Source organism: Anarrhichthys ocellatus, unplaced genomic scaffold, assembly GCF_004355925.1.
Source record: "Anarrhichthys ocellatus isolate YVR2014 unplaced genomic scaffold, GSC_Weel_1.0 scaffold2, whole genome shotgun sequence".
Classification (NCBI taxonomy): Eukaryota; Metazoa; Chordata; class Actinopteri; order Perciformes; family Anarhichadidae; genus Anarrhichthys; species Anarrhichthys ocellatus.
This window is the reverse complement of record NW_022280032.1, coordinates 16,782,222-16,793,679: the sequence shown is the minus strand read 5'-3', so window position 1 is coordinate 16,793,679 and position 11,458 is coordinate 16,782,222. Positions and strand designations below refer to the sequence as shown.

General features: G+C 43.1%; 1 protein-coding gene across 2 annotated transcripts; it reads right to left on the bottom strand.

Moving 5' to 3' along the window:
* Nucleotides 1-7: 7 nt before the first annotated feature.
* Nucleotides 8-7,826, bottom strand: LOC116388410 (carbohydrate sulfotransferase 1). 2 transcript variants are annotated; one of them, XM_031856246.1, is made up of 3 exons: nt 7,749-7,826; nt 2,395-2,566; nt 8-1,538 (listed from the first exon to the last, which is right to left on the bottom strand). In XM_031856246.1, exons 1-3 carry the CDS (start codon nt 7,749-7,751, stop codon nt 412-414), a joined length of 1,302 nt encoding a protein of 433 aa, XP_031712106.1. In that variant the 5' UTR covers nt 7,752-7,826; the 3' UTR covers nt 8-411. The 2 variants fall into 2 exon arrangements, with proteins under 2 accessions (XP_031712106.1, XP_031712114.1); XM_031856254.1 differs by lacking the exon at nt 7,749-7,826 and having other exon boundaries at nt 2,395-7,741.
* Nucleotides 7,827-11,458: the final 3,632 nt, after the last annotated feature.

The following is an 11,458-nucleotide window of genomic DNA, read 5'->3' as shown; positions in this document are numbered from 1 at the left end:
GTATGTATGTAGGTCAGAGGTCAGATTTACTCTGAAATGGTCCCTGCTCTTTCAATTCTCTCTTATTGTCATTTAAACACTGAAATTCTGAGAAAATGTATTTTAAAAAACAGCATAATAATAATAATAAATAATCACAGAAAGATTCAGTGTTTTGCCGAACGAGCCGATACATTTTTTTTCAATCAACATATACAGCAGTATAGACTTTATTCTAGATAAATACCCTTTCCCGTGTCACACACGCTTGACGTTTGGCACTTTTAATATCTTTAACAAAACCATAAAAAGTTATAATAAATTACTTTCGGCATTATTGAAAAATAAGATAAATTACATTCATTTAATCGGCATCATGAGAGGAAAGTCAGCTGTAATAAATAAAGAAGCAGTTTTTAAAAATCTAATCTATCATGTGATTGGTTGAAAGGTCCTGTGTTCCACTAAACTGTGAGACAGGTTTCTGAGTTCAGCTGCAGAGTGAACCTGCTTGTATCCCAGCAGAGCCAGAGTGTCATTGCACAGATTCTGCACAGTCCTCACGATGTCAAAGCCCAGACGCAGCCTCCAGGTCTCTGCTGTCGCTCTGGAGTCTCTGGTGGTGGAGTACCTGTAGTTCCATTCTGAAGGGGACGACACATTACTGTTGGTGTTCTTTGCAATCCACATCCGCACCCTGTCCTCCATCTCAAGCCCTACAAACCGGTAGATCTCAGTGACCTTGTCCTTTGGATTGAACGCCAGGTCCTCATACCGCACCAGCAGGTAGCGTCCCCGCAGCCATGCCGGCCTTTGCAGGCCTGTTTCTGCAGAGCCCGCCATGTCTTTGCAGGTACTGGTGATCTGTGTCAAGTCCACATATCGAGGCTGCCGTCCAGTTGCGTTCCATATTTTCCAAGCGCGGAATTGATCTGAGAAGGCCATCATGCGTGAGGCAAGGATGGCTCTGGGGTCTCGCACCAGGTGCACAATCTTCAGTTCCAGACGTGGATCCTCTGTCAAGGTGCGCAGGTCCCCCACCTCGGGGACCCGCACAGTCTTGATGGCTACGTGTTCCCTTGACAGACATGACATAGAGGCTAGGGTGAGGTTCAGGGCCCCACACTTCTTGGGACACCAGGTTTCATCAGGCGTAGCAGAGGCCGCCACATCACCTCCATCGAAGCACACGGGAGGGGAACAGAGTGCGTGGCTGGAGCTTCGGCGGAAGAAGGAGCTTGTGACGTGGTCCTGGGGCTCCGGACGGATGTAATTCTCCATGAAGTGAAGGTCACAGGTGTATAGATTGAGGAGGAGGTCTCTGTATGCTCCCAGTAGGGCCCGGCGGTCCAGGGTGCGACGCAGCCTGCTGCTGGAGTTGGTGAATGCCTGCTGGACGTGGTAGAGAGGTTCAAATACATAGAAGATCCCTGGGTGCTGGTTGAGGAGTTGCCCGGTGAAGGAGGAGCCGCTGCGCGTGGTGGCAAACAGCAGGATGTGCTTCCGAGGCGAATCGACGGGCATCCAGCCGTCATCGCACAAAGCTTTCCACCTGGAGTCTAGAAGGAAGAAACAACCAAGTCAGTCGTTTTACATGTTTAACTCATATTATGTGATACTGAAGTCAGTTGCATCATGTAGTCCTACAACAAGCCTATTAACAACACATAACACAACCCGGTTTACCTTTTTCCTAGAGCCAGGTTCTGATAAAAAAAAAAAAGATTTATTTCACTTATTCCAGAAGAGTTACTTCAGCTCATAAAAGCGAAAGTGTCGGTTTTCATCATAATTCAGTCCAGGAGAAAGTCAACGACTGAATCAAGCCGATAAAGCTTAAATAATTTAGAGGGTAAACATGCCTGAGTAAGTTGCTTGTCTGCCGGTGGTTACCGAAGGGGCTTATGAAATGGCGGATCTCTAAATATAGTGCAAATAGCTAACGTGTAATTACTGCTGATGAGGAGTTGATTGCAAAGGGGATGCTACTTTCATACACAGGAGCTGCATCTACAGCTGCACTATGAGAGGGGATTAATGGAGATAAATTGGAGGATAATTGTAAAACAAATCACACATATTTCACTTCTCTATCCTCCCCACTTGTAGGGAATTCCCTCGTTTAATGATCTGCTTTCCTTTTTCTTCATTTTCAGTCACAGTTTTAATTCTGGCTCTTCACTGAATCCCTTTGCGTGTGAGGCTTTTTGGGAACATTTCACTAATATTACCAATCAAGTGTGTGTCGGTGCTGCACAACCGAGTTTTGTAACACAACACATGCATGCAACATAAACAACATACACACTTGCAATACATATGAGCTTATACGCCAACAGCCATACACACGTTTTGCTCTCCTGTAGCGAGGCAGGACAGTATGTGGGACAATCTTGACTGGCTATTGAGGCATACCTCTGTGGTGTCTGGTCTGGCAGCGGTAGGTCCCCTGACAGGGCCCAGACAGAGAGTCCCTCAGGGTGCGGATGGCTGTGTACTGGACCCCAAGAGACGCACACACCAGCAGCAGCACCGTCTTCCAGGAACACTCCATCCTGTCCCCCCCTCTGGCTCTACATCCTTCACGCTGACGCCGACAGGGAGGCACAGAGAGATACACAATGAGATTTCATTTTAATGCCTTTTTTTCAGCTTCATGCATGTGCAGCTAGCTCCCACTCCTTTACGCCTGCAGCCCTCCACTGATGGCCAATGAGCAGCTCTTGCTGGAGCAGTTAGGATTCTTGCTCAAGGGCACTCAAACAGGAGAAGGTAAAGCATGACACATTAACTTTTCCATTTGAGATTTCCCTTGCCAGTTTAGAATGTGAACGCGTGTCCTACTAATTGTGTAACAGTGTTTTCTAGTGTGGTTGCTGATAGTTATATGAAAAGATCTACAACACTCTCATGTCTGTACTTAGCTTAGCTTAGCATAAAGACGGAAATGGAGTAAATAGTTAGTCTGGCTCTTTCTTTGACAAAATCATCCCTTTAAAGCTCACTTAATAAATTGTTATAGCATGTTGATTAGTGAGCTTTAGAGGTCTTGGTAGACACATTTTGTTACCTTCAGACTGCCAAGATATAGCTGTTTTCCTCAGTTTCCAGTCTTTATGCTAAGCTAAGCTAACCTGCTGGTTGTAGCTTCATATTAGCAAGTAAGTGAATAAGAGTGAATAAGAGAGATTTACCAAAATGTAAAAAAGAATCATTTGAGAGCACATATGTCTGTGTTTCATAAAAAGTGCAGAATGGAGGAGAGGTTGCTCTTTCTCGCTCTCCAAGTGGAGCAAACAGACCGCACCTTTTAGCATTTCTACCAGAAGAAGCCTAAACGCTTTGGATTCAGGATTTGTTCCCTAAAGGATCCACAGATTTGTTCTGCAGAAAAACACGACACAAAGATCAGACCTCTACTGCGAAATGTTAGCAGTAATGTCACAACAGTTCCACTATTCAAGATAGCCTACTCTGCGCACAGTTGCATAATTGCATTTCACTTTTGCTTTCCTCTCGTCTGGGTAATTAAGCCTCTAAGCCCAACAGAGAGCTACATACCCAGATAAATATAGCTGTCTTCACATAGATGAGTGAAGAAGTTCCCTTTGTACACTTCCGAGTTTTTTTGCCACTGGGCATGAAAGAGCAAAGGGAGATGTGATTTTCCAAATGGATTTAGAAAAAAAAAAAAGATGCTGCCATCCATTTGTCTGTTCGCACCAGACCGATGGTAGGTAATCACACCAGATCCCGGGGTGCAAAATGTGTCTCCATCACTCACCGAGGCAATCATCATCAAAACCACAGGTATATAGACGTCATATTACTGACAAAAATAACTATCGCCTTCCTGTTTGCTTCTTCTCACCCTTTTTCTGTCACTCTGTCTCACTCCAGTCTGTCTCTTGTTCATTAATGATGTTTATGTGTCCCTGGCAGACTCATATCCTCAGGAATGTATCACACTGAGCTCAGATCGGCTTTTGATGTTCCATTAATCACAAACAGCGCAAAACGAAAGACATTTACTCTGTGGGTGAGGGGAAAAGAAATCGGGTTGACATCATGAGCCATTCTGTTTGAATACGACAAAAAAAACAGCAATCACAGAATCAACCCATCAGGGGGAAAAACTTTGTTAGCTGCAGACAGAATCACAGAGTTGGGGATGCTGTACTGTTTGTCTCTTTTTCCGGAACAATTTTAAAGCTGCACGTTGTGTTTGTGCGTTTGTTGAAAGACAGAAAAAATGGGTGAAAAAGCAGAGAAATAGAAGCATGAATGACTGCAGATAATGAAAAACTTTGACCAAGCTTCTTACCATATCTGACACTTGAGAAAAGAGGGGGAAAAATCTGTCAATTTGACAGTCCTGCCATCCATACCCAACATGCACTGCACAGCTGGCTGACCAAGGCACATATGATTCCTCAGCGACAGGTTTTGTTTTCCTTTCCAGTCGTGATCGGGGCTCAGTGCCTCCTCTGCTACACACCCTGCTGCCCTCTAGAGAATGAGGACAGATGCTTCAATGGATTAAAGCAATTTGATTTGCAAGTCCTCTTTTCTCCCTGGCGTATAACTCCTCCCGTACCGAGGCTCGTACCAGGAATAATAGACACTCTGTCAACAGCTGGAAAGGGACTACGAACTTCAGATGGTCCCAGCTTTTGTTTCCCCCAAACAATAATAGTGCTTACAGGGGATAAAAGCCTCGGGGACAGGATCAACCAAAGATTACACCATGCGGCGTGCGCTGCTCTGGCGGGTTTGAGTTGTAAATTCAGCAGCAGTTGCAGCTGCTAAGTTAACATAGCTAGCAGCAAAGGTGTGTGGAGGTAATGATATTTGGGCATGGTGGAGGAAAGGCAATTGCCTCTGTGGAAAATAAAGGCAACAAATGAGGTTAGAAGCTAGTGATGAGGTTGGGACTGAGGGATTTGGGATGCAAGTGATTGAGGGATGTGACAGTGCCAAAGATTTTTCTATTAAGACACCTCTGTGTGTTCACAGATCTTCTGAGTGAGGTGGTTTATTGGCAACGATCAATCCTGGGAAACACAGAGGGTTGAGCAACAGTATAACGCCAAGAGGAGCTTCAAATCTCCACTTAGTTTTTTTCCCTCTGTTCTCCATCTATCTACCTTTTCCCTTTCTCTTTCTGTCTCTAAACCAACAACTATAGACACATGTATACATGCAGAGTGCCACAGGCGGAGAGCAGAGCAGAGCCGCTGCAGGATGCAGAGGAGCTAGATCTGACCCCGGGCTACAGAGGAGCTCCTGTGATGGAGGAGAGAAGATGAATCTTGTCCTACATGATTCCTCCAGCACACACACAGAGTGAATAAAGGCACTACACAGAAGGAAGAGCAGTACAAACAGTGGGCTGTTTGAGTGATAAATGAATCATAACGAAGAAATAATGGAGTTAAGTGAAGATGAAATTAATTAGTAGCAAAAGAGACCTGCAATTTGATCTCACCCTGTCACTTACATCGACACAGTAACCAGTGAGCATTTTACCAGTGAAAAGACGTTCAAAATTGGTTTAAAACTTAAAGTTTTTTCATGTACTATTAGAAGACATTGATTAAACGTTCACGCTTAGACCATATTTCACCGGGATTTGCAATAGAGATTTTTTTTCATTGTGTAAATAATAGTATTCCGTCATTTTAGAGGCTTACTAAGAAACCGCATCCACATTTCTCAGTTGAAAGCTAATATTGCAAATCCTGGTGAAATATGGTCTTCAAAAAGCCAGTGGAAAAATGTTGGGAAAAAATCGAAATGACTAATTAGTATGTGTTTAAGTGATTAAGGAATGTTTACATTTAACAAAAGCTCATGTCCTCTGTAAGTGTTTAAGGCCTGTGTCCTTGTGTGAACTTTCTGGGACACCAGGCGTCTTCAGCAGCTGTTTTGTCTATCAAATAAATATAAATGTCTTGTGATTAATGATTTTTACATCGCCTCGAGTGAATTTTTCTAACAAAAAAACTTTCAATTTTGAACGTCTTTTTAATCATAACTGTGTTTTAAACATCTTTTAAACCTAAAAATGCTCACAGTGAAATAGCAATTAAATAGGTAGTCATAGTAACACTTCAACAACTTCCACGTACAGGACAAAGAAGACCAAGAGACAAAGGCAACAATTCATTTGTATTTATTAAGCAGCAATATAAATACAATATCAACAATGTTCTTTAAATTCAACTACAATGAAATTGAAAATACACGATTGATGAACAAAATCTTCCGTTACTTCTTTAAATGTCGTCGTCACAGGAGCAGGTTTCAGACGGCCATCTGCAAAAGAAACAAGTATTTGAAAAAAGATGTTCACTTTTGAACTCTTGACGTCTTTTCACCGCTGACCACAGTCGTTTATTAAACGTCCTTTCAGCGGAAAGATGCTCACTGGGATATTACACAGTATAATATTTTATATTGTTTGTATATTGCTGCATGCCAAACAATGTTTTGATCATCTTCTTGTTTACACATCACTTTGTTTTACTCACTTCCTCCCCATTCAGACTGTGTACAGCCCTGCTCGTTTTCTGTCGTGTATTTCATATGTAAAATGGCCTAAAAACTAAATTTTATAACGTTGGGGCAATAGCCCATAAAGACAGTCTCCAACATTTAACTAACACACATGTTTATGTTTACTGTGGGTCCATGCTGCAGTACGCTATAGGCTAACATGCTAATACTGAAAGCTAACATACTATCGCTACAATCTAGCAGCCTCGCCTTCATCGTTAGCAGCATAAAATGATACTAATGGGGCTAATTTCGCTTTGCATAGTTGAAATAAAGTAGTTAAAATACTTACAAAGTATGGCGTTAGCGTGAAGCCTCATGTTTATTCCGTCAGCTCGTTCACTTCGCTCTTCAAGTTCAGTGCCGAGTTTCCAGACCAGTGCAACTTTCAAAGTTGAAGCACTCTGAGCCAAAGCGCCAAAGCCAAAGCGTGTTCCAGCAGTAAACACTCTCATTACGATGTCCTGGGAGCATCTTGTTGGCAGCATACATCTATAGTTCCATATTTATGACATTTTGTATGAAACATTCAAATCATATCTTTGTGTAGACCACAGACTTCAGTGTAATATGACTTTCGAGAACATTTTTGTGTTCACAGAAGCCAATATCGTCTCTCTTTCAACCTACAACTGAACAAACCATCAACATTTTTTTAAACGTTGGTGTTTTGTGACACGTTGATGTTGTAACCACATTTTAGCCGGTTGAAAAAACGGTGAAAATAGGTCTTAGACGTTCAGACCGAATATCAACCAGTGTTCACCTGGAAATCCATTAAAATCCCGGTTGGTGCTTAACAGTGATGGAGAGCAAACCTTTGCATCTGGAAATAGTGGAAATATATTTTCAATGATTCATACCAATATTTCAAGATTTGAATACATGTATTCAAATCTTTAGCGGCTAAATATCACTTAAAAACTACTGTAGCATTCTTTGATTAATGTGAGAAGAATGAAACACATTTCGCCCGTGTGGAGCAGCAGCATCGCAAAGCCGATAAAGTAAGACCAGGTCAAAACTCATCAACTGCTGACACACTTTAAGTCGCTGTGTGGAGTGATCATAAATACTGCTTTTACTCCTCATATTATCACTATCATGATACTCTTTGTCCGATTAGAGCATCTTGTTAGTTAGATAACAGTTCGTCTGCACCTCGCTGCGCGTAAAATGCAACAACAGATTTAAAAAAAATGTTGCCTTACCATAGACGCACTCGATCAGATGCAGAAGGACTTCTACGTCCGGTTCCGTCCTGTGCGCTGCATTTGGAAAATTGTGTGCATATATATATATATATATATATATATATATATATATATGTGTGTGTATGTGTGTGTGTGGGTCGAGCGCTGCCGCCGGTGTGTCCAGAGCCAAAGTGGATTCAGAGCTGGAGATGCGCCATGGACGGAGAGCGGCGATAGGCAGAGCGAGGATGCGTGTCTCACCCCTCCAGAGACCACACCGTCTACTGGAGCTGAGTCTCTAGATTGGATGCAAGATTGCCTCGCCGTGCATTACGCTTTGATGCCGTAGGGTACATGTCATTGCGTCTTGGAAATGCATCGTATCTTAACAGGCAGTAAATAGAAGCAACATAGTGACTCGCAGAAAAAATTAAATAAATAAAAATAAGCTGCATATTTTGCCATCGTGATTTAATTAGTTTTGCTGGTGTATGAGGACCAGACATTTCCCATATTCCACTGAGGCAGGTTTCATCAGCTCCAGCCCGGCATCAAACAATAATTTCCTACCATGAGTGTCATTCCTCCCTCTCTGTCACTGTCAAGCTCTCTACAGGGTTTCTCACTACATACACACACACACACACACACACCCACACACACACACACACACACACACACACACACACACTTCTTCCATGAGGTAACAGTGGCACAATGACCTCTATTTTTCCTCATTCCAGTGAGGATGACTGCTATCATCAGATGTGCGAACCCCCCCCCACCCCCACCCACACACACTCTGCTGCAGACGCTGCCAGTGTGAAGGGATAGGTGTCATATCATTGCCCCCGGTGGGTTACTGAGGGGTCAGACTTGGCCTTTGACAGCTCCATTACTCCTGGGAATGGGGGTCGATTCTGTTTGCGCTCTTTCACATTTATCTCCCGATGTGGCAGAGTCACGCTGGCTAAAGTGTGTCTTTACTGTGATGTGCAGACAGATTGGTGAAATAATGTTGCTGTCGTTGCTGCATCTCAGTTCTCACTTGTGTCTTTTCTGCTGTTGGATGATTTAAGCCTTAAACCTTTTATCAGTGGGGGATTAGCTATTCCAACTGTTCTGCCCTCTGCATCTCACCTGTGTTTAAACCTTTCAGGCAGTACATACACCAAAACAAAGGCAGGGGGAAATTATCTCAGAAATAAGAACTGGAGAGCGGGAAGTCTACCTACGCGGATACAGAATAAGCTTTTTCTGGCGATACAGGGCTGAAGGCACATCACTAGCCAAAGGTCTTCCTGTACGAGCACACACAAAGTACGACAAGCTGCCAAGAACGCCCAGTGAGTGATGCAAGAGTGTGCCGTCCTCCGCACCTCTCAGCGCTGATCCCTCGCTCTGCCTGCCTACGGCATCGATTCCCCGGCTCCGAGCAGCCGAACGCCCCCACACCTTCTTGGTGAGATTTGAAGCAGGCAATAAGAAAAAGTTGAAATTTCTGTGAGCGAAAACTGAATCCTCAGCGGGCCTCCCTGTTTAGCTAAACATACTCATTGCTCCTCAGCACGCACACATGCAAAGAGCATAAAATCCGATGCACATTAGAGATTTGGAGTGCCCTTCATTTTCCTTTTCCAGAACTATCAGGCTCTCAACAGATGCCTCGCCAATCTGCACTCTTTCTTCCCGATATCTCTGTGATCCACCCCATATCTGATATTTAACATGACAGCAGTCTTTCATCATAAAGCGGATGGAAATGCAGCTGAAATCTCTCTACTGTTCGGGGTAACCTTGTCTCCTTTAGCTCACTGACTGCTTTTCTATATCTGGGCTTGCTTGGCAACTTCCACTTTCTTTTAAAGATGCGATCCGTCAGTCAGATTATCTGTCGATCAGCTTGTCACAAGGCAAAGCAGGTCTCACAAAAGTTAAACATTTTGCCTGTGGAAGCAAAGCAAGTGTTTCTTTGCGCTTCGTCTCATTTTAGGGAGCCCTTTATTCAGACCTCTTTCACCACAAGTGCAATAAGCGAAAAAATCTCATTTCACCTATAATTATAGAGACAGCTTTCTCTATTTCCACTGGCATTGCACTGGCAAGATCAGAGAGCTTCTGCAGAGGTTTTGTGACTTGGACGGTAACAACACCATGCAGACGTTCAATTATTTCATTCAAAGGAAGAGTTTGACATTTTGGGAATGTGCTAACTCGCTTTCTTGCTGAGAGTTAGATGAAAATATCGATACCATGGTATGTATGGCTACAGCCAGACTTGAAACAGGAGGAAACATTTAACTACCACTTTTACAAGATTGTTTGGTTTAGTCAGAAAGCAATGCTAACTTTTGCCTTGTGTCGTTTGTGCAAATTTGACTGCTGGACCGTTTGTGAACTAAATGTTTATTCTTCCTAAACATCCAATACACCAACTGTAGAGATGTGTGTGTGTGTTTGCATTCATCTCAGCCTCTGACTGAACTTAGAACTCAACAGAAGCTTTGGTTCTTTCAGCTACTTACCTCCAATATTTCCATCCTTCCATTTATGAAATTGATTTGATATCTAATGATTTGGATACTTCTTCGATGTGAGCAGTAACTTCATGGAATTGCCATTGATTGCATGGCAATATTACGTGAAACAGTGAAATTCTGCTTTTACACTTTGATTTTGGTACAGATTAATAAACAAATGTGATATGATGGAGCTCAGTGGTTTCCCATGTTTTTAGTCGTAATGCTGGCCACCATGTTAACTTTGCTTAGCACAAAGAGTGAAAGACTGAAAACAAGCAAGCTTTGCTTTGTGTAAAAAAGTGACATGTCGTTGTTTCAAGAGGGCGTTATGTGTTATGTGTTTTTCCATCTTCATGCTAAAATATGAAGCTACAGCCTGCTAGGCTGTAGCTTCATATTTTCTGGAAAGGCGATATCGATGATCTTCTCCAACACTGCCAGAAATAACATGTTTATTTCTCAAAATTGAATTGATAGATATACTGAGTGGGTTTCTTATTATATAACACAATTTCTGCTCCCAGACACTGAGAAGGCCCATGTTTGTAATCAGGCTTTCCCCCCTTTTGACATCTCTTGACCGCTAATGGGAGGTCATGACTGAATTCAATGATGCTGACCCCAATCAGACTTAGTGTCTGAGTCTGTTTGATTGCTTGTTATCCTTAAGCCCACAGAACTCCTGACTGGGCTCGCCTCAGCTCAGTGTTCAGTAAGCCATTTAGGGAGAAGAACATCATCTGGCATCAAGTTGTTTTGCCCGTAGACAATCCCATCGCTGGCTGTTTTCTATGAAATCTCCAAATCACAGAAGGAGCGAACCATCTTTATAAACTGAAGATTTCAACTAACATTTACCCAGCCGTGGTGTTCCCGCCCTGCTAGCCAATTTTGCAAGGCTTCATTTATTAAATTTAGGCAGGACGGGTTGCAAGTCGAGGTGCCGTGCTGCCGGCAGACTGAGAGAAATCCGTTGAGTGACACACAGGATGATGAGAGGAAGGAAGAATGTGGGACATGAGGGATGAGAGAGGCAGAGAGAGAGAGAGACTTCAGCGGAGAGGAGGAAGAGCAGGAGGGGGAACGAGACAGTTTACACATGCCATCTGTGCATCAAAGGTGTGGCTGTGCTGGCTTGCCTTCACGATGCTCGTCTGTGTAATTGTTTTTGAGAGATCTCTTGAATATAGATGGTCTCATTTTCAC

Bases quoted from the DNA above. Each gene is read 5' to 3' on its own strand.
- LOC116388410 (XM_031856246.1), bottom strand. The intron at 1,539-2,394 runs GTATGCCTCAAT...TCTTCCTTCTAG, and splicing joins CCAGACCAGACACCACAGAG to ACTCCAGGTGGAAAGCTTTG.